This window comes from Physeter macrocephalus, chromosome 13, assembly GCF_002837175.3.
Source record: "Physeter macrocephalus isolate SW-GA chromosome 13, ASM283717v5, whole genome shotgun sequence".
In the NCBI taxonomy this organism is placed as follows: domain Eukaryota; kingdom Metazoa; phylum Chordata; class Mammalia; order Artiodactyla; family Physeteridae; genus Physeter; species Physeter macrocephalus.
Genome location: NC_041226.1, coordinates 73,331,517 through 73,358,850, shown reverse-complemented (window position 1 = coordinate 73,358,850; position 27,334 = coordinate 73,331,517). Strand labels below are relative to the sequence as shown.

Here is a 27,334-nt window from a genome sequence, read left to right as displayed (position 1 = left end):
CAAACCAAACAACCCAATCAAAAAATAGGTGGAAGACCTAAATAGACATTTCACCAAAGAAGACATACAGATGGCCAAGAGGCACATGAAAAGATGCTCAGCATCACTAATTATTAGAGAAATGCAAATCAAAACTACAGTGAGGTATCACCTCACACCAGTCAGAATGGCCATTATCAAAAAAATCTAGAAACAATAAATGCTGGAGAGGGTGTGGTGAAAAGGGAACTCTCCTGCACCTTTGGTAGGAATGTAAATTGATACAACCATTATGGAAAACAGTATGGAAGTTCCTTAAAAATCTAAAAATAGAGCTACCATATGACCCAGCAATCCCACTACTGGGCATATACCCTGAGAAAACCATAATTCAAAAGGAGACATGTACCACTATGTTCATTGCAGCACTATTACAATAGCCAGGACATGGAACCAACTTAAATGTCCATCGACAGATGTGAAACATATATACAATAGAATATTACTCAGCCATAAAAAGAAATGAAGTTGAGTTATTTGTAGTGAGGTGGATGGACCTAGAGTCTGTCATACAGAGTAAGGTAAGTCAGAAAGATAAAAACAAACACCGTATTTTAACACATATATATGGAATCTAAAAAAAAAAAATGGTACTGATGAACCTAGTTGCAGGGCAGGAATAAAGATGTAGACATAGAGAATGGACTTGAGGACATGGGGTGGGAGAGGGAAGTTGGGGCAAAGTGAGAGTCGCGTTGACATGTATACATTACCAAATGTAAAATAGTTAGCTAGTGGAAAGCAGCATAGCACAGGGTATAGCACAGGGAAATCAGCTCGGTGCCTTGCGATGACATAGAGGGGTGGGATAGGGAGGAGGGAGGGAGGCTCAAGAGGGAGGAGCTATGGGGACATATGTATGCATATGGCTGATTCACTTTGGTGTACAACAGAAACTAACACAGTATTGAGAAGCAATTATACTCCCATAAAGATCTATTGAAAAAAAAAAAAAGGAGCTGATACTCCCAGGTCTTCCACATCTGCTTGTGTGATCTGAGCATAAGGAAGGCTTACTTCCTCTGAGTCTCAGTTACTTCATCTGTAAATTGGGGGTGATAATACCTTCCTTACAAGGAGATAGACTATTATTCTATGTTACAATGTCATGATCTTACTGTTCCAAACTTGACAGATGATAACTGAATAATTTAAGACCCTGGTGACCCTCTCTAAGAAGCCAAATTTCACTTAACCTATTGATGGTATAAAAATTTACAGGGAGTAAATGATTGAAGAGCTGAGATTATGAATTCATTCCTTGAAATTACACATCTACGTTTCCACCAGCTCTTGATGATGTGATCACATGGTTGAAGATTCTCAGAGAATCTGGCTCAGGTAGTAACACAAGTTCTCCATTTTTTTTAAAGATAGTGTCAACTTTCAAGTTTAGTACCACTTTGAAATCATTGTGTGGGTTGCAGTGTGCGATTAGCTGTATTTGTATAAAAATGTTTGCAGGTTTGAACCATTAAAAACTAAAAAGCATACCCAAGAAATAGCGATGGTCATCCTCGTAATAAGAGAGGACATGACCCAGAAAACAAACTTATGGTTACCAAAGGGGAAAGGGGGTGGGGGAGGGATAAATTAGGAGTTTGGGGTTAACACATACACACACTACTATATATAAAATAGATAACAAACAAGGACTCACTGTATAGCACAGGGAACTCTCAATATTTTTCCATAACCTATAACAAAAAAGAATCTGAAAAAATATATATGTATATGTGTGTGTGTGTGTATAACTGAATCACTGTGCTGTACACCAAAAACTAACACAACATTGTAAATCAACTAAACTTCAATAAAATAAATTTTTAAAAAAATATTATGGGTCACTGAGGAAGCAAAAAGGACAGAAGTATTGCCTTCTATAAAGAGGATTTGCTTGGAGGTTTATCTAGAATTGATTAACCCAAAAGTACTTTATTAAAGATTCACAGAGATTAATGTTTTAGACATTTAGAAAATGTTTAATTGATCACCACAAAATTACTAAGTCATAGTTAGTTAGTTAGTAACCGTAGGATGGTTAATAGAACCAATCCTTGTTAAATGGTAAAAGCAAAATATCCATCTCTCTACCTCCCTCCTAATCTTGATCCTCCCCAGACCCCCCACTTCTACCCCCTGCCTTATTCTCACACGAAATCATCTCAAGTCTAGTGTTATTTTCTGTCACTTGACTTCCCTAGGACAGGACATATATCTCCTCCCAGGCTGTTCCTACCAGGACAGAAGCATTGTTATTTTTAACCTCCTATGGAAGTATGGCATACTTCTGACGTCTTCAGTCTCTTTTCTCCTGCATCCAAGGGTAATACCATCCTGACCTCTAACACCATAGATTAGCGCTGCCTGTTTTTGTATGGGCTCTTGTGAGTCTGGTCCCTTTCACTCAACATTAACCTTGTCATGGTAGACCACCCATCCTAATTGATGTACAAAATTACATTGTGCAAATAGATCACAATTTATGTACCCATTCTACTCCTGATGGACTCTTGAATAGTTTCCAGTTTGGAGCTATTATGAATAGGGCTACCATGAACATTCTAGTTCATGTCTTTCAAGGAACTCAATTTATGCATCTGTTTAGGTCTTTACCTGGGACTGGAATGACTGGGTCAGAGCCCATGTGTATAATTTAGCTTTAATCGTTTTTGAAAATGGTTGCACCTCCTCCAGACTTTTAATAAGGCCTTCACATTCATTCATAAAAGCCTTAAGAGTCGGCCCAGTGTTTCCCACAGAAGAAGACCTAGAACTCAGATCTTCTGATTCCAAGTCCAGTGCTTTTCACATTCAGTAAATTCTAAACCCTTCATGCTACTTTCCTCTCACCGATACTTTGCTGGTTTGTTCCTTTAATGCAACTCACATGCATGGACAGCTAGTCGTTCATGGGCTCTTCTCCCCAGGGTATTTTTGCCTCAGAGAGCGTCCTTGGAGACTCCAAATAATAACTCTAATTGTGGACTTGCAGGTTCCGCAAAAGGATGGGAGAAAGGAGAGAGGAAGGTCATTTCAGTCAGAGAGAACAGTTCTCCGGAATCTCTCAAGTCCCAAAAGACTGTTGGTCTGAATAGAGCCATCCCTGACGAAACACAATAGAAAACAGAAAGCTCATCCTTTATCATATGAACTTCAGAGCAAACACCCTGAAAAGCTATTACATCCTCCTTTCTCCGGAGCGATACACCAGAACCAGAGGGAAGCCTGAGCTGTCGAGTTGACTCACAGCCCTTGGTTTCTCCACCCAGGGAGCTAGGAACAGAAATCTGCTGCTGGTTTCTTGAAGACTGCCTATAGCTGAGCCCAGGGCATGAAGAAACTGAGCAGAAAAGATTGAAAAAGATGACAACAGTGGACATCAAGCCCCAGCCTCCTGAAGGCCCACTCAGGTGTGCCTCTGTTCCCTGATTCTGTGTCGTAATTAAAGCAAATGATTTTTTCTTATTTAGATCTTTCCTATTCATCCTGGTCTGATGCCTGAATTTGAATGCAGCTGAAGTTCAGGGTATTAATTAATTGTGAATCTCTCCGCTGCTACTTGAATAGAAGGCCTCTCGAGCCTTAATGTGCAAATTTATGTAAAAACAATGTGAAAATTAGAAATGCGTCGGCACATCTTTTTCAACCAGAATTGTAGCACTCCGTCTAGTCAAACAGACTGCTCATTTGCAAGTTGTCTATCTGCAAAGCATTCTGCCCCTGGGAGCCGCAAATCCCCTTAGCAAGTCATCTGAAATCTGAGAAGAGCTTTGCTCGGATCACGCTCTCTCTGTCTCCCTTCACTTTCTCTCCTGCCCGCCAGAGGCTCGGCCGGCTCTCGCCTGGCAACTCCAGGCACGGCCGGAACATGAAGCCCTTCCCGCGAAAAATCCTAATCCTTCACCGCACCCGACAGGACCACAATTTCCCTTTCCAGACCAGACCCAGTGAAGTAAAAAGAGGCTGTTTGCGGGCAGGGCCCGGGCTAGCTTTCGGCCTGTCGGGTGATGCTGGAGGTCAGAGAAGGGCAGCTGCTTGGAAGGCTGACGGACCCTGGGTATGTGTGTGTCAAGTGCGCGATTCTGCAGCTCTGCACCAGGCTGCCCCACCGCCCCCCAAGCTTGGCTGGAGAAGAGCCAGCAGCGCAGGTGCCAAGGTGCAGCGGCAGGGGACGCGCTCAGCTCACGCGCCCTTGGCTGGCCGGCCCGTGAGCCGGGAAGTGGCTCAGAGATCAGGAGGTGCCTGGAGCCAGCCAGCAGGGCAGGGCCAAGTCATTCCAGGCCTGGGAGTGGGAAGGGAGCCCTGACGGGGATGAGCTGGCTAATCATTTAGCTGTGGGAGTGGGAAGGGTGATGGGACAGACAGAGGGTCTCCAGGACCTGGCAAGCAGCCAGGCAGAGCTGATGGCAGCCCGCCCGTCTGGGGAAGGGAGCTGATGAAGAGCTCCCCCGGGACAGGGGACTGCGCCAGGGACTGAGAGCGTCACTGTCACCCTTTGAGGACGGGGCTCGAGGTTCTCCCAGCAGCTCAATCCAAGATGAAGAGGCCATCGGCAGGGACCCCAGGGGCTGAGGCTTTGGGCTCCGTTGGCTCCTTTGCTTGGTGGCCCCCCTGCTGCCCATAGCTCATGTTCATTCAAGTTATGGAAAAGTTTAATTTCGCGCATCAAGTTGCTCTGCAAACGCTGTTTTCAGTAAGTTCTTCAGTGACCCGTAGATTCCATTTTTACCAGCTTGGGTGCAGTTAGGGTCACCCTGATGTCAGTATTCTGAGACCAGTGTGGCCCCTGGATCAGCATCATCACCGTGAGCCGTGAGCTTGTCGGAAATGCGGATGCCTGAGGCCCGCCCCAGACTTCCAGATTCAGAATCTGCATTTTAACAAGACACCCCCCCGCCCCCCCGGAGCTGTGAGCGCGCTGAGTCTGGAGAAGCTCTTTTCTAAGGTATTTCTCTCAACTGCCTCCAAGCCAGACTGAGTTTCAGTATTTCCAGTCATCTGCTGGGTCACCTCGAATAAAGCACTTCATTTCCTAGACTCTCAAGTCCTCATCTGTAAAATGGGGATGCTATAACCCTATTCAAGGTGGTGACACTGAATAATAAACTAGACCCTCTCCTATAAATTGTGAATCTTGATCCAAATATTCAATTTTATTCTTATGCCACATCCTGACCCCAAAATTGGATTATAAACTCCTAAGAATAGGAAGAATCTCTCCTCTACTTCTTTTTTATCTTCCCTATGCACTGAGGACAGCTTTCTGCTCATAATAAGTTTGACCACTTGACAGGCACAGAAATCAACCTCCCTTGGAACCTCAGATTCCGCCCCCCCCCCAAAATTTCTAATTTCCATTCCTGATGTCAAGCACAAAGAGCTCCCATCACTTTGACCTAATCCTCTGAGGTTCGCCCCTCCAAATAATTGTATTGTCTCCTGCTATGAAGCACTTTGTTACCATGGCAACACATACATAATTGTGTGTGTGAGTAACTGACGGGGGCTTTCCTGGCCGCCTTCCCACCAGACAGAACAGAAAACATCCTACCCTCCTGCATGTTACTCTCCCATAGGTTTGCATCAAGCAAGACCCTACAGGTTTCTCAAACGTAAATATTCTTTATGCACACTATAGACCAATACACACAGACAGAATAACACAGTAGGAAAACCAGTAGGGGAGGAAACTGATGGTCTGGGTTCCAGCTCAGAGTTTGATACTAATCGGCAATTTGATTTGTCACAAGGCACTGGACTTCTCAGGACCCAATCGCCCCCATTGCAAGGAGATGCTTTCCTGCAGCTTAACCCCTAAAATGTTCTGTAATAGTCTGAGCTGATTTTAAGCGTCATTTAACTGAGATTATTGAACAAAGCTTCCCAGCATTAAACATTAACACAGCTCTTTTTATACGGCACAGTTCATTATCATGTCAATAAATGATTAATTAGAATTCTCTGTCTGGACCAGTAACTTGGCAGGACTTTTATGGTTCATAATGTGCGCTGTGCTGTAAGGTTACCTCTCGAAACTGACATACTAGCATTTATTGTTTTTTATTGCCTCTCTGAGGAGGCTTTTGAAGGAGACGCCAGGTGACATATGTTTAAAAAGGGAAGGGTTTAAAAGTGCGACGCAGTTGGAGTAGACAGTACTTATCTAGTGAGGGGTAGAGGACGAGTGCTTCTGTGGACTTCTGAGAGCGTTCGAGCAGAAAAGCCAGCAATGAATAATTCAACCGTCTGTTTGGCCAATGCAACAGTTTGCAATGGCACGTCCTGTGTGGTGCCAGAAGAAGATTTCAACACCACTCTAAGTGTGGTCCTGAGCACGGTCTTAACCATCCTGTTGTCTCTGGTGATGTTCTCCATGGGATGCAATGTGGAAACCAAGAAATTCCTAGGGCACGTAAAGCGGCCGTGGGGCATATGTGTTGGCTTCCTCTGTCAGTTTGGAATAATGCCCCTCACGGGATTCGTCCTCTCAGTGACCTTTGACATCCTCCCCATTCAAGCCGTAGTGGTACTCATCATGGGCTGCTGTCCGGGAGGAACCACCTCCAACATCTTGGCCTATTGGGCTGATGGCGACATGGACCTGAGGTAAGATATCTAAACCTCCCGGTACCGCAATCACATTGAATTAATCTTCTCAGAAGCCTAGGGCGTTGTGAATGTCCGTCTGATCTGCCATTGATCTAGGGTCCAGCTAAGAATTGAAACAGGAGACGAAATGCCTGGACTCGCCTTCCTATGCAGCTGCTTAGCTCTGCGAATTTTGTGTTTGTGTTTTAAAATCTAACTCAGTTAACAAGGAGTTGTATAATTGCTGTTTCTCTTCGGGAAAAGAGTCAAAGTTTTTCAAAAAAGAAATCCTTTCCAAGCCACAAGCTGCAGCTGAGAAAGTTTTCCTTGTTGGTATCAGAAAAAAAAAACAAAAAAAAAAAAACACAAAAAACCACTTTCTTTGTGGTGATGAGGGGCTTTGAATGCAATCGTGAAACTAAATTGTTCATTAAAAGTTAGACCCTAGGATGAAACAATGACCAAGCACAGCCAGTTTTTTGGACAAGCTTTTTCTTGGTATAAGGTGTAAGAAAGATTTTGTACATTTGCTTCACTTCTACTGGCATTAAACAAAAAAAAAGAAAAGAAAAAAGAAAACCACTACAACAGCTTTTTAAAAATTATGCTTACCTTCCTATAAAATGAACAGAAAATGGTCTCTCTGCTTCCCACAAGAGTAATCTAAATTGCAATGTTTGCCCAATTCATCCTGTGCCAGTCTGAACTAGCACTGGAAAAAAAAAAAAAAAACTAATAGGAATAAGACAAAGCAGTCATGCAAGGACACCAAGAATTTTAATGCTGCAAGTTGAATAGACAAATGTCTTTTTGTTCCCTCACCATTCCTCATTTCCTGTGAAAGGTATGCCTTTCTGCAAACCAGCCAGGTGTCAGTGTAACGAGTGCTTATTAAATACTGTACAGTAGGCAGTGGGCTCTGTGCATCACGTTATAACACTCAGAAGCAAGAATCTCATGTGTAGAAATGTAACCAGAGCAAAATGTCAGACTGGATTCCAGGTTGATCCAGTGCCTAGTGGGCAACTGGAAGCCTGCCACCTGAGCCCGGCTGCTGAGGATCTCTCCAGGAGCCTTAGAAAAGCCACACAAACGATATGGTTTCACGTGACATCTCTTTCACATCAGGAAGTACCATCTCTTCCTTGCAATAGATTTTTTTCTAAGGAAAGTCCTGTGAGGAACAAAGGAAGGCAAGTGCTCTTCAGGTTTAGTTAATCTGTGAACCACCTCATAGCGATAAGGCCTTGTTAGATTTCAACTTGGTGTGACCTGGCTGAAGGCACAGAGGTGAGAATTCTACAGACCAGTTGCGGGGAGTGAACTGAACTGAATATAGGACTTTGCCACCAAACAGCTTTTACATAATATTTGTAACTTTTTAACAAAACAGAAGAGCCTTGGACCTCCACGAAATGCCACACGTGTCATCATTCTGTACGACAGAAAAGTGTGTGATGCTGAGTTGAGCAGCTACTGGGGCAGGTTCCCTTCTGGGGGCTGAAACTGTAAAAACCCAACCTACAAACTCTAAGTTACACTTTCCCGTGGTTTTAAGGAAATCTCATTTCTCTGGAAACAGGAGATGATTATGTAATCTTATCTCCCTCGCATAACAATTCCTGTAAGAAACAAAAATATTAAGAAATAAGAACCAGAATTAGAATTTGAAACCTTGGTGGAAAACCCCCAGCTGAATCAGTATAGATGAATCCTTCGGCAAGTCCTCTGATGGGACACGTGGCATTGAAAATTGTTAATTTTCATTCTAGAAAGTGTGCACTCCACAGATCTCCCTTGTCTTGTGAACAACACCAGCACACATCCAGTGCAGTCATCACCTCTCTAGCAACTTCACCTATCCGGAACTCAAACAAGACCCAATGAAAGACTCTGCACATGCAAAGTAAATCATACTTCATCTCACAGACGTTCCTCACACAGGACCCACTTACTCTCCCAACTGTAAAGCTCTAAAAGTTTTTCCCAGCACAGAGGATGAGAAACAAGAAGTGGGGTGGGGCAAGTTGTTAGAAGGGGCAGGCCTATGCTCCACAGCAGCCAGTGGCCCCAAAAGCCTGACTGCAAATGAAAAGATCAAAATGCCTCCAAAGCAAAGAAGATAAGTCAGAAAGCACAGCAGCTCTGCATCACTACTTTAGTGACACACAGCTCTGTAAGCATATCACCCAGAAGACATCACCATATTTTAATGGAACAAGTAATAATGATAACCCATGATCACTGAAAGGAGGTTAATAAACTATGCCACCAGGAAGATGAGGACATTATGCATTGCATATGTTAGAGGAAAAACTGCTGAACTATTTCTTCAGAGCAAATTAAGAAAGTGACACCTCAGCTATTGGGAAACAGTTTTCCAACACTTTTTATTCTTCTGGAGTGAGCAGTGTGTAACTAGTCTCATGATCATTTATGTAGATACAATTCTATCTACCCTTTGTATTTCCGATTCTGTCCTCTTGGAACTTTACCTTCTCCATTTCCACTTGAACTCTAGCAATGGCAGCCAAGATATGACTGTTTTATACCAACAGGTGTCTGCGCTAGTTGAGCAGATACCATATAACACCGGCAGAACAACTCCACCTGGCTTTAACTTCCTGGATGTGGTTCCTGGGAGAAACCAAATCATCTCCCCTTCATGCTGTCATCTCTTCCAAAACCTGGGAAACCATTGCATTCTGCAGTCTCTGGTGACTTAAACACACACACACACACACACACACACACACAAATAGCAAAAAAAGCAGACCTTGCTAATGGAATCCTTGCTCATTGTGATACAGCAAGGAATATTTCAGCTCCTTCTCAGACCACTCCAGCCTAGAAAGTTGCTGTGGGAATCTGATCAGTGAACGAGTATTTTCACCTGTTCTAGCGCTGCCGCGAGTGCGTCATGAACAAAACAAAACGCCTCAGGGAAAAATGAAGGTGGCGCTCTCAGGTGAATCTTCTGGTGGCCCACAGTTTAGGGAACAAACACAGAGACTTCCACCCCCTTGTGTCTGCTGTATACCCAAAGACTCCCCATTTTTTAATCTTTCCTTTCTTTAGCAATGGCCTCAGTCATACCACACAAGGATTTTCCTTCCTATTTTCCTTTCTTTAATTTTTTAAATTTTTGTTGGAGTAGAGTTGATTTACAAGGTTGTGTTAGTTTAAGGTGTACAGCAAAGCGAATCAGTTATACCTACACATATACCCACATTTTTTTTTTGGATTCTTTTCCCCGTACAGAGTATTGAGTGGAGTTCCCTGTACTACACAGTAGGTCCCTACTAGTTATCTATTTTATATATACTCGTGTGGATATGTCAGTCCCAATCTCCCAATTTATCCCTCCCCAACCCCTTAACCCCTGGTAACCCTAAGTTTGTTTTCTACATCCATGACTCTACTTCTTTTTTGTAAATAAGTTCATTTGAATCCTTTCTAGAGATCATCATACTGAGTGAAGTAAGTCAGACACTGAAAGACAAATATCATATGATATCGCTTATATGTGGAATCCATTTTCCTTTCTCTGACTTCTTCTTTGGGGAATCCCTGCCTATGCATCCTTTCTTCAGTTTCCCCTAATTCCTTCACTGCTATGCACTGTCTACACTCCCTTTGATTATTTTCTAGATTTAAGAGTTTCTAAGTTTTCCTACTACAACCTTTGTTCTTTTGCCAAACGTTGTTATATTTTTCATCTTCCAACTTTGTGTTCACTGTTATTTTAGTTGTTCGAAATCCCTGACCCTCTGGCTTATCACAAATTCAAAGCAGTTCTTCCCATTTCAATGACACAAATGTCCAGCTCCTCTCTAATCTAAGAATTAATCCAACACTATTTGAATTCCCCTTTATTTTCCCTCAGAGGAACCAAGCTTTGTTTTGCTCTGCAGCATTTCTTTTTATTTACTAGCTAACATTTAGTAGACAATGTTAGCAGCCACTCAGAGTATAAGTACTCTAGGTGTATTTTCATCCTCGAACTAATCCTCTGAGGTTAGTACTATTATTTTCTGCATTTAATAGATGATAAAATGAAGGCTCCTACCCTTGACAGAGGTCATAGTCAGTACACGTGAGAGTCAGAATCGGAATCCAGACCTATTCACTTATCCCTGTCCAGACTCTTAACCTCTGTTCAACACTATTTCTATCAATCACCATATCTCCACCTTCTAACCCCACCTGTATCCACTTCTTTTGATCTTTCAAGCTCGGCGTTGCGTTTCTAAGATGATTATAATCTTTGCGTTCCTTACCTCTGACTTCACCAATTCCTCGACATTCACCGAATTCTCATTTATCGCTTCCTCTTAATTCCAAAAAGAAAAAAGAAGGAAAAAAATTCTCCCTGGCAATGAATAGGACTAAGGCAAGAATTTAAACCAAGAGATTTTTTTTCTGATGTTTTCTCGTATTCCAATATAAATGCAGGATATAGTATTTCAATTGTTGACCTCTTTGCTCTTTGTAGAACTTCACATTTTTTACGTAAAATGATTTTTTCCTTGCTAATTTATCCTCCTGCATTGTTCCTTAAAATCGTTTATCGGAGTTGGTTTTCATCTCGCTTCGAGTGGTTCTGGCCATCTTTTCTCTTGCCTCTCTGCAGCATCTCATGGTCAAGGCGGCCACTAAATCTAAACCATTCCCTTCTCCAACTCCTGTTTTGTCGCTTCTCGTGGCCTTTAAGAAACCATTCTTGCCAAACTCAAGCCAGGACACAACTTCATAAATTGCCTTAGCAGTGAGTCAGAATTGAAGCTTTCAGAAGGAAATTTGAAAGAAAAACAAGGGGAGAAACAGACTTCCTTCTAAAAGTTGTTCTCATGGTTTAAAACAAAAAATGGTGCTTGCTTCGGCAGCACATATACTAAAAAAAAAAAAAAAAAAAAAGGGTCACCTTTCTTTTCATTGTGATCCAGGTAATAAACACTGCCCCCTTTGGTTTAAAACAAAAAATGGTGCTTGCTTCGGCAGCACATATACTAAAAAAAAAAAACAAAAAATGGTCAGCCTTCTCTTCATTGTGATCCAGGTAATGAACACTGCCCCCTTCCCCACCCCCATCCCATCATCTCCACTCTGGAAAGCACAGTGGATGCACTGGGATAAAAGTAATTTTATTATGGGGATAACTTTAAATCCATCCTAATTTATTTCTTTAAATAAAAGATGAAAAAGAGCATGGCAAAGGAAGAGAGAGAGGGGAAAATCAAACTCCAGGATCTTACTTGTAAGTAGGACAAAGCACTATTTGTAACAAATTAACTTATTCTTCTGGTGTGGAACTCTGCCTTTAGCATCCTACTGCGTATCTAAATTAAGTTAACGTGTCACCATAACAGATCGAACTTCTTGGAAATGCTTTACATACATCCCCAGCACTGGTTATTGTTACACAATTTTAGCTCTACTAAGACAAGTATTTTTTTCTAAATCCTTTAAACATGTCTTAAGCGCCTTCATTCTGTTTTTTTAAAAAATGATTATTACGCAAGGTAAGCCCCCTGATAAACACTGCCCCATCCTTTATTTTGCCAAAACTGCTTAGTTAGATGCAATGAAACGAACTTCCTCACCTCCAGCTGTTTTCCTTAGCAATGTGTAGGGTGGTTTGTGGTTTGGGGTTGTTTTTCCGGAGGGGAGGCAGATGTTGTAAATAACTTAATATTTCCTTGAAGTCCATATATAATTCCTTTAAGAACTTACTACTCTGAGAGTCTCAGTGCTATGGCTATTAGAGAAAGGGCCTTTCAGAAAAATCTCTCCAGTTTCCTGATTCTGTATTATGCTGAAACACAACACACACACACACACACACACACACACACACACACACAATGGCTGGATAGGGTTAGGGTTAGGGTTAGAGTTAACTGGCTTTTCATGAGCGCCTGGCATTATTCTAAGTACTGGACTCATCGGGTCCCTTCGTCCTCACAGCCTATGAGGTAGTGATGATTATGATCTTCGTTTCACAGACAAGGAAACTGGCAAAGGGAAGTCAAGTAAATCACCCATAGTCATAAACGTGGCCATGCCTGCTTCCAAGCCAGCCGGTGTCTGGCCCAGCCGTTTAAGGGCTCTCTTTCCCAGGAAGAGAATACGCCCCCATACACAGGGCACTTTTCAGGGACCAAAAGACCCGCTACCCAAAACCTCTCCTCCATCCGCTGCAGTAGCGCTAAAACTAGCATCATTCCATACCCTTCTCCTCCAAGGCCAAAGCCCACTTATTCAACCACGTCCACTCACTCAGACACTGCTGCTTCAGGAGGAACACTGCCAGACCCTGGTGCTGCTGAACACCATCTGCTAAATTTCTTAGCAGAACTAGAAGCCAGGCCCACCCTGCCTGCTTTGCATGTTTTCCTTGGCTTTTGAAGTCAGCTTCCTCTCCGTCTCTCAAGCTTCGGGCATTAGGGGAATAATTTGTCTGCTTTAAGGAAAGACATTGAGGCTTCCTCCCTGGGATGTGCATTCTCCTCCAGGGGCCACGGAGGCCCGTCTCATCCCGAGCAGACACAGCAAAGCCCCTGATGTCTTGGTGGCTATAAATGTGTTTGCTGTTCTCTGATTGGAGGTTCGAAGGGTGGCATGTCCAAGCGCCTTGTACCTTGTGTAACAATGAGTTTATACAGTCACAAAGTATCTTCTCTGATCCTTGAGAACCAATGGGGAGGGAGGGGTGGCACAAGACCAAGTAGAAAGACACGAAATACGGATGTCACCATCTTGCCCCCGGCGTGGCCCTGCACAGACCAGGGTACGTGTGCATCTCTGTCCATCGGACCGGATGGCGCTGCTGGCGGAGGGCCTTTGGCAGGACTTTCTAATCACGCACTGAAAAATGGCACAACCTCTGCCCGCAGAAAACCCAGGTGGCTATATCACCCTGCCCGTTTCCTTTCAGCATCAGCATGACCACATGCTCCACGCTGCTTGCCCTGGGGATGATGCCGCTGTGCCTCTTAATCTACACCAAAATGTGGGTCGACTCCGGGAAGATCATAATTCCCTATGATAAAATAGGTAAGTCATTCCTCCACCAGATTGCTTACCCCGGCCCTCCTCCCCTCTGCTTGCCCCTGGGTAGATCCTCAGGCCAGCCTCAGACCCAGCTAGACCTTACTTCTTGCACCAGCAGTCCTTTGTGCCCAGTTAGGGTTTCAGGACAAGTCTCGCCTGCGTTTGAATGAGGATTGGCCGCCCAGTGTGAATTCCAGAGCTTGACGCCGTGGGAGAACTGGTTTTGTCCTCCACTGAAATCACCAGGGAGGGGCTGACGGAACGGACCCCCGTGCACAGCCGTGTGGACATGAGGAGGCTGGGGCTGCCGACGCAGGAGGCTCTGTCCTTCCCTTATCCCAGGGCGCAACTGGTCCAGGGCGCTCCGGAACACTCATATTGAACGAATACAAAAAGCATTCTATTTATGATTTCAAAATAGGGCACCCAGTAAGCAATGGCCATGAGAACCCTCCACACATAAATAGTGAGTTCCATGAGAAACACACTATTTATAACCCTCCACTGGGAACCACGTCGTGATTCAGAAGTTGATCTACTGGCCCAGCTTGTGTACCAGGCCCTGGGAGTCAAATGTGCAAGTTATAACTCTGTCTCCACTCAGCTCCCAGATGGTCACCCCCAGCCCCAAAGGGCTTTATTTCCTGTTTCTGGGAGAACAAATACTGGTGGGAGATTAAGTCATGGGTGGAACATGGGGTCAAGGGCAGGACAAGATAGTTCCTGGTCTACCCAAACCAGGCATCCGCTAGAACCACAGTCATCAAAGATGAGATGTAGGTGAACTAGTACCTCAGTACCAATGGCCAACTACTTGACATGCTAAATAGTCTTTTTTCAGCTGACCTTGCAGACCAGTGTCTCCCTGATGGGCTGCCTCAAAGAGGCGCAGGGGTCCTGTGGAAGGGAACATGTGAGCAAAGACTGAACGGTGCCTCAGAAAGATGTTTGTAAACAGGATTCCTGTTGACATGGGAAGCTGGACTGGATGGCTTCCACTTCTAAGAAAAATTGTTTCTGTGATAAAAACATGATTCGGGTCTACACAACTGAGTTAGAACAAACTTTGGAACACTCATGGGGGACAATCTGTATTGCAATATTTTCAGACAGACTCCACTCTGTTCCTACCATGGCCATTAGACATCCTCCCCAAACGTACAAAAAGTGGTCCTTTTCGGCACACCTTGTTCAGTATGGGATTTCTCCTCATGTGGTCCTTCTACAGACCCCAGGGAACTCCTTCCTATCAGATGTCATCTCCTGCAAGCAGGCTTTAGGGTGACCCTGTACAGCCACCTGCCTGTGCCTTATGCTGCTCAACTCTCAGTCTGCTCCCTGGGAGGACACCTTCCTTCAAGGAAAAGAGTGCAGTTTGCTTGAGTGGTGTGCACTGTAGGCTTCTCACAGAATGTGTCTGCTGAACGAGGAGTTTTAATTCTATATTATTTGTTGTTTAAGAAAACAATTTAAGCCTTAAAATATTCTCCTCTTGATAGTCATTCCCTCCTGGAGAATGCCCCATGGCAATATTGGGAAATTCTAACCACAGTGTGAAAGACTGATAGTACCTTCTTCAACGTGAATAAATTTTGAAAGGAAGAGAAAGTGAGTCATTAGTACCTGAAAGGAGGACAAGTTCATCCTACAAGGCATAAAGGGCAAAAAGAAAAGAAAGCAGAAAACAGAAGGGGAGAGAAATGAAGAGGAAAAGATAAAAAGTTTTAAAATGAGAGTTTGAAAAAACAAAAGTATTAACTCTGCTTATTCACCATTTTGTCCTTGTCCTTTTCCCAACCTAACCTTCTTGCTACCCTTTAATGTAGAAAACACACAACCTGATTAATGCACAAGATGTTTTCGATACTTTTTCAATGAGGCAATTAAGTAAGGCTCGAGGTTTGTGTTTAATGTGTCCAAGATGACCAGGGAGCTGGAAATAACCCTTGGCCTGCTCTGCACTCTGCTCCGTCGGCCGGCCTATTGGGCCCAGTTTCCGTACGGTGCTCACCACGTTCTGATGATTCAATAAACACCCCCTGGGCCCCTTCAGATGGTGACATCTGGATGGAGGAGGGAGGTAGCTTGTGCAGCTGGTACCACTGCAAACACTGCAGAAAGCTCCCGTGCCACCTCTTCCATTCCCGGCATGTCTAGGACCACAACCCGTGTATCCACTTCCCCATCTGATTCTCACAACAGCAGCATGCATTAGACATAATTCTACCCACCTCACAAACTTCACAAACGAGACTGGGAGGCTTAAATGATTCACATGGTTCTCACAGTTTGCAAATAAGGTTCAGCTCCGAGTCTGTCTGGCTCCAAGTTCTACCCCGTGACTCTGTTGCCCACTTGCTTTTCTTCTTTTTTCTTTGTCCCTTTCTTCCCTCCTGTACCTGCCGGGTTAACTTGATTAAAGACCAAGCTATGGTTCGAACAGTGCAACTGTAAGAGCTGCTCTCTCGTCTCAATGGACAGGCATTCGCCACAGAGAGATCAGGCACATGGGGAATAAGAAACACCAATCTCTAGGCCTCTGGAGAGTAAAGAATTCCAGGTGGGAGTCACACACTCTGAGTGGAATGAAGGGCAAAGAGTGCCTTTTCCAGCCAACTTCGAGTCTCGGAAAATCTTTATCCGGTCTCGTCTGGTCAAGAGGGGAAATGCAATTCTGCCATTACCTTTGGCCACTGGTCCCCTGCTTGTGTGTTTATCTGGTAGCCTTGGGCTGCCCCCAAGAGATTAAGACTCAGCAGAGGGCCGAACAAGGGCTGGGCTGCCTTTGCACAGATCCAACACATGACAAATACATTACCAAAACCTAACCACACTCACGTTCCAATCACAGTATTGGCACCCAGATTTAAGCGACCGCAGTGCAACCAATTTGTATCAAGACGGCTTTCCTTTAAGGCCTACAAACATCCATTTAGGGAATAGTCTGGACACCCAGAGGAGGAAGTCTCCTCCCAAACTAGCAGGATGTAAGGATACCCAAAGGGGATTTTTCTAGGGGCTCTGACCAGTACATCCATCAGTGACCTTTTTCATTTCCTTTATTCCACCATTTTCTCCTTACTCTTTCATCCCTAAATTTTTTTTTCTTTTCCTGCTCTTGGTACCCTTAGCTATTACTTAATCCCATTGAGTAATTTCTGAGAAAAAGTAATTGCAGACCTTTATATCACCAGGAGGGCCAGAAGGCTACAAAGACATTATGTTTTCCTCACTATTATATTCATTTTAAATTGATATTTACAGCCCTGGAATCTAGAATCCATTTCCCAGTCCTAGTTCAATCTACTCCAATACCAAACAACATCTGCTCTCAGAATTTCATTATTCAATTCCACTTTCTCTTACTACTTTAAAAGGATGTTTGAAAAAGAAACCACCTGTGATAAGTTAGAAGTTGTGTGGTGCCATATTATATAAAAGCAGCCATCGGACAAATGAGTGTTAAATAACATGGAGAAACAAACCACATGTCACAAGAACAACAGTAAATTTAACACAGAGAAACTGAAGTATGACTCTTTTATCTGGCTGGGTGAGCACATTCCTGCAAAGAATTATAATTACTTGAGAGGTCGACAAACATATTATCTCATGGAACGTTTAAAGCGTGCTTTTTCAACCTATTCTTTCACGTCTCTGCTGCAGATGTGAATCACCCAGGTCAGTCTTAACCGGAAGTCATTAGCTACAGCATGCCTGGAGAATTTTGAACTTTTTTCTTTTATTTCTACTACCGTGAAGTAACAGACAGATGTTAAATATCATCTTTGTACACCCCAAGAATACACACACACACACACACACACACACACACATACTTTGAAAAGGTATTTTTCCTAGGCTATAAAGATCCCAAGGCCACATAAGCCAAGATTCTGACAAACTGAAACTAAAAGATATTGATTGGAAGTATAAAGAACTCTAAAAAAAATTAATCCAGGATTTAGGGAAAGGATTTATATCATCAATATTATCAATTTCCCACCAGTAATACTGAATTATTTACTAGAGTAGGTAAAGAAGTAGTTTGGGGAGTGGGTTGTTTTTTAAATTATTTAGTGTATTCAAGAAGGGAGCCTGATCTACATCCTAAACTTTTGGGGGGGGGGCCGCTTACTCTTGTTTTCCTCTTTCCTGTGCTGTATTCTGTTGATCAAATTGCCCTCTGTCACCTTTAGGTATATCTTTGGTGGCTCTTGTTGTTCCTGTTTCCATTGGAATGTTTGTTAATCACAGATGGCCCCATAAAGCCAAGATCATCCTTAAGGTAAGGGTCCCACGCCACAGGCAGCATGGTCGAGTGTGAGCTGCACTGATGGGTCTCTCCATCTACTGAACTGGTTTTTCTCACTGTATTATAAAGCCCCTTCTAGAGGGTCTTCAAGTTATTAGACATGCAGCCCACTCTTCTAGAACGCCCTTCCCTGTCCCAACCACAGGGCAAGTTTCTATCCACCCTTTGAGATTCCCAATTCAAACTTCACCTCTTGGTTTTATTCTACTCTGTACACCGACAGCACTTTGCTATTATCTCTGTTACGTGAGTTTGTATTACAAAATATATCTAGACAGCTGTCTTAGAAAAGAAATCGTATCTTTCTTATCCCTGTATCTATATGGCCAGTTCTGTGCCTGGCAGTTGGCAGATTTTATATCCACATTTATATATACATAAAATTAATAATATATAACTATATATATAAATGATGATATACATAATTAGTAACAATTCATTCCCTTTTACCAACTATATTCTAGCCACCTGATGGAGACAGACCATAGAGATGATATAGACAAATATAGACATGGAGAGATTCCACTTCTCAGGGGGGCAAAATAAGCCACTTGGTGTTCTTTGTTTCTCTGGACCAGAAAAAAAAATGTTAACATCCCCAATTTTTTTTTTTAATGTGAAAAGGAGAAAGCTATAACAGTGTTTTGTTTGCCCATGCCTTTTAAACTTTTACAGAATTTTATCTCCATTTTCTCATTATCCTAACAATCATAAAATGTGACTCAGGTAAGATGTCATCCTCAGTTGCAGATGAAAAATCTACGGCTCAGAGAGGTTTCACGATTGGCCTAAGGCAGGCAGACAAGGGGAGTAGAATCTGGAAGGCAGCTCTTCTAGTTCTTACTGGAGTGGGTTTTCTTCCTCTCCGACCAGGATAACTTCCAACTAGAACATCTTCTTCAGGCTGACTGAGTACAGACACTCACCTGGTCCTGTTAATCTTCTTAAAAATTAAACCGTGGGACAAGCTCCAGCGTTTCTGGTGGGTCTACCATGGCCATCGGGCAAGGGTTACACAGAAAGGTCACTTATTCTCACTTTCCCCGAGAGAAAGAGATGCTTAGGCTTCTTCTCTGACAAGAATATTTGGATTTGCATTGACTCACGATTGTTGCACCTGCTTGTGTCTTTCTTCCAGATTGGGTCCATCACAGGTGCCCTGTTCATCGTCTTCATAGCTGTGGCCGGAGGAGTACTGTACCAGAGTGCCTGGATCATCGAGCCCAAGCTCTGGATTATAGGAACCATATTTCCCTTGGCCGGTTACTCCCTAGGGTTTTTTCTGGCCAGAATAGCTGGTCAGTCCTGGCACAGGTATGGTGTCTTGGTAAATCAGACTAGGAATTTTCTCCTGTAATAGCTGCTGTATTTGTTTGCTAGGGCTGCTGTAACAAAGCACCACAAACAGTGGCTTGCACAACAGCAATGTGTCTCCCAGTTCTGGAGGCTAGATGTCCAAAATCAATGCCAGCAGGATTGGCCCTTGCTGAGGGATACAGGGGATCTGTTCCAGGCCTCTCTCCTTGGCTGGTAGATGACCATCTTCTAGCTATTTCTGTCCACACTGCCTTCCTTCTGTGCATGTCTCTGTGTCCAAATTTCCCCTTTTTATAAGGACACCAGTCTTATGGAATTAGGGTGCATCTGAATCACCTTGTCTTAACTAATTGTATCTTTAGTGACCCTATTTCTAAATAAGGTCACAATCTGAGGTACTGAGGGTTAGGACTTCAGCATATGCATTTGGGAAAATACAATTCAACCTATAACAGCTGTACATACTGATGCAGATTCAAAGTTTCTCACCTGTAATAACATTACCCTATTTCTGAATACATCATTCTATATAGACTCATTCATCCTTAAATTATGCAAGTCTCCCAGAAGGAAAACACTGACTGCCTCTTTTTTTGTTCAAATCCTCCTGGACCACTCCCCCTACGGTGCAAGCTGGCCTCTTCCATTGTCACGCGTCCTTAGTCTCCAAACAAAGTGACTTCAACCAGAGCACCCAGGTTGGCCTTGTGATCCACAAGGGCTCCTCAGGCCAGAAACAGGACGCACTCATGATGCACAAAGTGCTGGACATTAGAACTTGTTTTAGCACGTATGGGCTTTCCTCCCCGCCTAGAGCATAGGAGTCAACAGGTAGAGAGAAAAGCAGGTGTCGGAGCTGGTACGTGTATGAGGTCAGGGACAGTGGAAAGGGTGTGATGTGAGTGAGGCTGACCCACCGCTCACCCACGGGGGAGCCCCACGCCAGGCACTTACTCTTCCTTTGATTTTCTCATCTGTAGAATGGGGCCAGTAATGCCCACCTTGCAGATTTTTGATCAAGATTTAACCAGAAGAACAAAACCAATTTACCAATAAAACAACTATAACAAATACTCTACCTTGAGTGTTTTCTCAGCCTCTGCTCTGTGCTCTGCACTGTTACCAAGGACATAATTAAAAAGAGTGACATGAACCACCTCTGCCATTTATGGAACATTAATATAAATGAGCCTGCTCCTTTCAGATATATTTTTTAAGTTTTATATATATATTGTATATATACACACACATATACATATATATATATCTGCTTTCAATGTGTATATATGTATTCAACATATAATTTTATTTTATAAATAAATATATAAATTTAATCAGTATTATATTTAATAAGGATATATTGCTTATTAATAAATGTTATCCATATATTAAATATAATATAAATAATCTCTGTGTATATATGCACATATAGAAATAGATGACACAAACACTTCCACTGCTCAGAGGGCAAAATAAGCTAATTGGGGCTTCCCTGGTGGCGCAGCGGTTGAGAGTCTGCCTGCCGATGCAGGGGATGCGGGTTCGTGCCCCGGTCCGGGAGGATCCCACATGCCGCGGAGCGGCTGGGCCCGTGAGCCGTGGCCGCTGAGCCTGCGCGTCCGGAGCCTGTGCTCCGCAACGGGAGAGGCCACACACAGCAGTGAGAGGCCCGCCTACCACAAAAAAAAAAAAAAAAAAAAGCTAATTGGTGTTCCTTGTGCCTCTGGACAAGAAAATATTATAATCCCCAGTTTTTTTAACTTGAAAAGGAGAAAACAATAACAGCGGCTTTTGTTTACATAAAGCTTTTTAACTTTTGTACAGGTTTATGTCCATCTTCTCATTATCATAACGATCATAAGGGTGACCAGAGCAAGATTTTATCTATGCATATGTAGAGAAAAAGTGATAAAACATTTACTTATATTATAATGTATTATCTAATAATATGTTAATAAGTTACATATTTGTTTAATATAAATAAATCTATATAGCGAATAAATACCTACATTAAAAACAGATATATGTATACACACATACATATGTACTTGTTCTCATAACTGCTTTTTTTCCAGAGTAAATTTTTTTTAATTGAGGCTTAATTGACAGTGTTGTGTGAGATTCAAGTGTACAGCAAAGTGATCGTTATACATATATGCATATTATTTTTCAGATTCTTTTCCTTTATAGGTTATTACGAGATATTGAATATAGCTCCCTGTTCTAGACAGTAGGTCCCCTTGCTGTTTACCTATTTTATATATAGTTGTGTGTATCTATTAATCCCAAACTCCTAATTTATCCCTCCCCGCCCCCCGCTATCCCCTTTGGTAAGGGTAAGTTTTCTACGTTCATATATGCTTTTAATGTTATACAATAACAAAGCAAAACAACTACACCCCAAACAAGCCAATGAAAACATAGGTTCTCGGAACATTTCTTTCAGGTGCCGAACAGTTGCTCTGGAAACAGGGATGCAAAACGCGCAGCTGTGCTCCACCATCGTCCAGCTCTCCTTCACTACCGAGGAGCTCAACCTCATATTCACCTTCCCACTCATCTACAGCATCTTCCAGCTCATCATAGCAGCAATATTCTTAGCACGTAAGGAACACTGATCATCACATTTCATTGTGATGTGCTTCTTTGAGAAATCCTGGAGTTGCTAGTATGGCATTTTTAAATTCCCCTTTTCTGACAGTGAAATCAACAGGTGGGAAAAGCCACCCATAATATTATCACGACTTCCCAACTGCTGATGAAAAAAATTATAATCTTACCAAAACGTTCTAGTAAAGGGTATTTTTAAGTGAAAAGTAATGGAGGTTGATTCTCTCCACGGACTTTCTTTTTCTCAGTAATTAAGGAGCATATTAACTTGTTAGGACCATTTTTTAGTGTGCCTTCCTACCTGCTTCCAGGAACCCTGAACTGGTCATTTTTCTCAAATCATCATCTTGATATGCTTAGTATATATGTAGGATATTTATCAGAAAATTAGTATACAAGGGATATTTATCAGGCTAAGTTATATTGGAAGACATGTATGTATGTGCATATATGTGTGTATATATATATATTTTTTTATAATAACCATACAATTGAAATAGTTGAAGCAAACATGTTCTTTATTTCAAGTACTAAGAATAGCCAACTTGATTTTTTATTTCACTCTAATGTAGCATATAGCTTTGATCCATTAGCCCCTGCCACCTGCTGGCTTTCACCTACTTGAAACTTTTCTTTATATTTTGTTTTCTAAGGACTGGTCATATTTGACCTTTATTTTCAAATTCTGGGGATTTTGAGGGGGGGGATTGGTTTAATAAAGAAACTTCCTCTTAAAGCTTAGTGGCATTTTAATGAGGATGTATAGTGAAAGTGAATGAAAAAATAATGTGACTCTTAAGTGATACAATGACAAGAGGTACGGTTTTGTATAGGTTGAGGTTTGGTTTTTCACTTAGCTCCAACAGATGTTCAACTGGCCCATAGGAGTTAATCGTTCTCCGTGCTATCATCTTGAATGTCATTCTCGAAGCAGAGTTTTCCTTTCCAGTACAGGACCCTCTGGACCCATTAGAAACGTTCCACTGACTTATCACTGGCACAGGAGAGAGGGCTCCATGGCCTAATTACCTGGTTTACCTGTATGATGGAGATGTACCAAGTTTGGTACACTGTGGGATTTTCCCAAAGAATACTAGTGGTGTCTACTAGCCAAACCAGAGAAAGTAGATTGGTGATAGGACAATTACATAGATTTACTAGTTAAATAACTAATTCAAAAGGGATTAGTAGATAAGCTGAAGGAATAATGGAAAAGTGGGCAATAGTATTGGTCTTGTATTTTCCCACAGTTTTAACAGCAAGAATGAAAACAAGGATATGCAATGCCGGGAAACATATTTTGGTGTAAGGATTAGAAGTCTAAATACTTTGGGGAACAAGGAAAGGAAAGAAGGAAGGAAAGAAGGAAGGGAGGGAAATAAATAGTTTGGTTAAATAAAATCAGTGATAAGTTGAGGGATTCCTGGCTCAAAACAGTTTATAATAAAAGTGTTGGGATATTATAATTAACCACAAGCTCAATTCAATAGAGTCAATAGCTCAGTGGCTTCAAAACTAATATATTAGTAGAAGGGCAGAGACCAACCAAGGGGGTATTGACCTTGACATATTAAGATCTTGGAAGCAGGCTACTGTCTCTCTCAGCTGTGTATCATCACAAGAGTTAGTGTTTACTGAGCACGTACTACTCTCGCAGGGCTGTGCTAGGCCCTTTACCATTTTATCTCACAATTGCCCTATGAGATAGACAGTATTATTATACCAATTTTAAGTGTGAGGTATTGGAAACTGAAGGTGCCAATAAATAATACTTTCTTTTCCCCTGTAGACTCTGGAACCAGATGAGAAGTAGAAGAAAAAAGAATCAGATATTTAGATAACAAAATAGCACTTTTATTATAGATAAAGCTTAATTAGAAAACATGGCTCAAAACAACGACCACATGGGCTTGGTAATACCATCCCTCTCCACTGCTTCCTACATGTGCACTTAGCACACGCATACACACATCAACTGCAGGCCAGTCTGTCCAGGTGTGAGCTGACCTCAAAAATATGCTGAGAAATGGCTGCCACCAGAGACTAGCAGCTTCATGGAAGAAAGGAAGGCTGATCACCCATCAGCCAAGGCTCCCCCATCATAGGAAAGAGAGAGTGAAGCCTGGGAGAGACAGTTATTCCAGCTCAAGACCTCCAACACAGGCCAGTGGACCAAGGTCCTGACAATGCCCCTTAGCTTGTAGCATATTATTGAGCACTAGTACATAACTGGGAGATAGTAGGGACAGAATAAATGTTTGCTGTTGCTGTTATTGGTGAGTACCACCTACAGGTACTGATGCCTGCAGAAATCAGGTGAGCAAATAGCGCTTAACTGTGTGCTAGGTCCTTCTGAAGTGCAGTCACCCCTCTTACCATAGGCAATCATGGAACTAAGAATGATGATCGCGCTAAGTAGCCTCCAGCCCACAGAAAATGCCAACTGCTTTTTGAGACATAGATTATAATCACTGTCCAAAGTAAGTTTGCAGCTTATTATTATGAAATTTGCTTAACCTGCTGTGTATTGTTTTCTAGTCTATGTAGCATACAAGAAATATTACAGAAAAGACAATATGGAACTTCCAGAGGGCAAAGGCAATGAACCAGTCCCTGAGTCATCATTCCAAAAGGTGAATGAAGGATTTCAACCAGATGAAAAGCACACACCAGCGGACCAAAAAGAAAAATTCTAAAGAACACGCATCAGCTATAACAATATTTAATTATTTGTTTTGATGGGATATTTGGCAGAAAAAACGTTAAGGAGAAAATTTAAGTTTGAATTGAATTCATGTATTGGTTTTGGTACCATGTGACTGGTGGTCCAAATCCTTAATGTGACAAATATTTATACATATATACATATATATATATATATAATATATATATAGTCTTTGAATATGCCCCCAAAATATCCTCAAACCTCAGACTAAACCCAACATAAGAAACACTGAGAATTTAATAACCAAACTAGAATCAAGCCCATAACTCGTCAAGGGTTTTGTATAAGCATTGCTCTGCCGTGGAGGTCCAATGATGCCCACTTGATTTTTTTAGGAAAAACAGAATTCTTTCAAATGGCTTGAATTTGGCAGCTCTTCAAGCCCTGGAGAGAGACTTCCTCTAGGCTTGCCTGTGTGACACTGGCTACTATGACAGCTATTTGGTTCATACGAAGCTCCCACAGTAGGCAACATAGAGCAGGGAGGTGGTGGAAGACACAAAGACAGAAGTATTGGAAGAAACTCGACTGCTCTAGTGGGTGAACTCCATTCAATGGGAGATCATGGGAAATACATGGAAAAGCACAGATAACACAAACTTGCTTGCAATGCAAGACGAGAGTCAATTAGATGTGCAGAAGTAACAGTAAGAATGAAGTCAGGGAGCCACGCGGGGAGTGAGTAAGTATTAAACAGTGTTTCAGGAAGAAGAGGACAAGCCCAGGGCCCAGAAATGGGAAGAGCATCACCAAGTGAGTCCCTGGGATTCTGTAAGCCGGTCTAACAGGAGGAAGCAAAGAGGATTTGGCCAATGGCAGCGGAGTTTCATGGCAAAGGGGAAACAGCTGGCCGACAGTTGGGTGTCTCCATTACGGGGCTAATTTAATCTCCTTTCCCTCATTCCGCAGCAAGATGTGGTACCTCCTTAATTCAGTTCAGAGTGGTCTAGTTCCATTTTCTACTCAGACATTTTCACTAACTCATCCATTCCCTTTCAAATGTGTCGGTTTCCAAGGGCCTTTTGCACTCGGTTGATGTGAGTTCAGGTCCAGCTGGTGCCCCTCAACATTACAGGAACATGAATATCAGCTCTAAACTTAGCTCTTCCAATACCGACGGGGAGGGATTCTGCTTTTAAATGTTGTAACATTTATCCCTTTTTATACCACGTTCACATTTACAATTGAATAAGGCCTCTACATTTTTTTCATCATTAGACAAATATATTAAAAGGAACTAAGGATTTTTTAAAGGCTAGTAGAGAGGTGGTACCGCTCTTCCTATTAGGGAGGGTCAAAGACTATGCTTCCAACGGTGCAAAAGGAAGATTTTGCAATCTATCTGTCAAGTCTCTCTTATACTTTCCTCACCAAAAGGAAAACAGGCAGGTTCATTAAAGACACACTGTGAATTCATATCATTTCAAGACACCCAAAGTCAAGGGCCTGGATGCCAGCAGCTGCAGCAAGCAGGTTTTTCCTCCCTGTTGATCCAGATATGTAAGTCAAACAGAATCTGGCTCTCTTATACAATGTGGTATCTTGTAAGTGGTTATTTTTCTTTTCCTAATGTGCTAGAGGGAAGAAAAATAGCTGAGCTTTTTCAAATGAAAACTCTCTATTTTTAAATGAGTTTGAAAAGCTGATTAAATTATGTATTTTATTGCCTCTGTGAGTATCCTATTAAATGAATATTTTATTTTAAAGGCTTGAATAAATGAAAATAATTTTTGTAATGGTTCGTCTATTTGGGTCTTTTTGACAACTGTCAAAATGTCTTCACTCTTCAGTTCGAGAGATATAAATAAGGTGAATTTTTTTAAATGTTAAATTACTTTTTGAAAGGTGCCTGAAAGAAACTCTTAATTAAATACTCTAATAATTAGGTCTCCCACTGATACAGACTGAGGTGGTCCCCAAGAAAATCATACTGGGGGAACATTAATCAAATATTCTTAAAGACAGTGTGACGATACCTGATTTTAAATAATGGCAAAAGTATTATGTGTACTTATAAGACCATCACCTTCTTCTATGAAAAAAATATAGAGAGAGAGACAGACAGACAGAGACAGACAGACAGAGAGATGCATTGATACAGAGAGACAGAGATACTTCAATTATGGTCCTGGTGCATTAAAATCTCTCATTAAAAAGAAGAAGAAATTCAGGTTATGAACCTCATTTGACTACTCAAAGACATCACTCTGTTCTCCATCTAGGAAACTCTCACTCTCTTCCAGAAGGAAACAACTTATCTTTCTGGGAATATTTGGCAGCCTATTGCCTATTAAACCTTTATTTCTCAAAACCCACATTACCTTAGAACAAGGGTCTTCAGGCCTGTGGTATGGATACTCCCAGTTCATGAAATTTCCCAGGAGTATGCAGGCATGGAGGAGAAGCAGGTCCCATTTCTTCAACCTGCATATGTACACTTTCCCAAAACTACCCCGCTTAAATGCCCCAATGCTTGAGATGGTCTCCCTTTCCACCTCCTGCTTCCTGGCAAGACGCTCCCCCTTGAAAAAGGAAAGCCTTATTCTCACCAGCCCTCATCTTACTGTGGTGCATCGGCCCAGGGTAGAAGAATTTTGAACATAAACTAAAGGAACAATTCAGAATATTAGTGTCTAAGAAAGGCTTCTCATCTTTCGCGGAGCACAGGCTCCGGACGCGCAGGC

General features: G+C 42.2%; 1 protein-coding gene and 1 long non-coding RNA gene across 4 annotated transcripts in view; one reads left to right on the top strand and one right to left on the bottom strand.

The window, feature by feature from the left end:
- LOC114487505 (uncharacterized) overlaps positions 1–3,336 on the bottom strand; it is a 24,469-nt gene extending 21,133 nt beyond the window's left edge. For both annotated transcript variants that reach the window (XR_003682658.1, XR_008619007.1), the window contains exon 1: positions 2,930–3,336. This is a non-coding gene — a long non-coding RNA (uncharacterized lncRNA). The remainder of the gene's footprint in view (positions 1–2,929) is intronic.
- Positions 3,337–6,053: 2,717 nt separating this feature from the next.
- Positions 6,054–24,842, top strand: SLC10A2 (solute carrier family 10 member 2). 2 transcript variants are annotated; one of them, XM_007110030.3, is made up of 6 exons: positions 6,054–6,648; positions 13,568–13,686; positions 17,883–17,971; positions 19,137–19,312; positions 21,762–21,919; positions 24,464–24,842. In XM_007110030.3, exons 1-6 carry the CDS (start codon positions 6,272–6,274, stop codon positions 24,619–24,621), a joined length of 1,077 nt encoding a protein of 358 aa, XP_007110092.2. In that variant the 5' UTR covers positions 6,054–6,271; the 3' UTR covers positions 24,622–24,842. The 2 variants fall into 2 exon arrangements, 1 of the variants encoding a protein (XP_007110092.2); XR_008618942.1 differs by lacking the exons at positions 6,054–6,648; positions 13,568–13,686; positions 17,883–17,971; positions 19,137–19,312 and having other exon boundaries at positions 21,474–21,919; positions 23,715–24,842.
- The last annotated feature ends 2,492 nt before the right edge of the window (positions 24,843–27,334 follow it).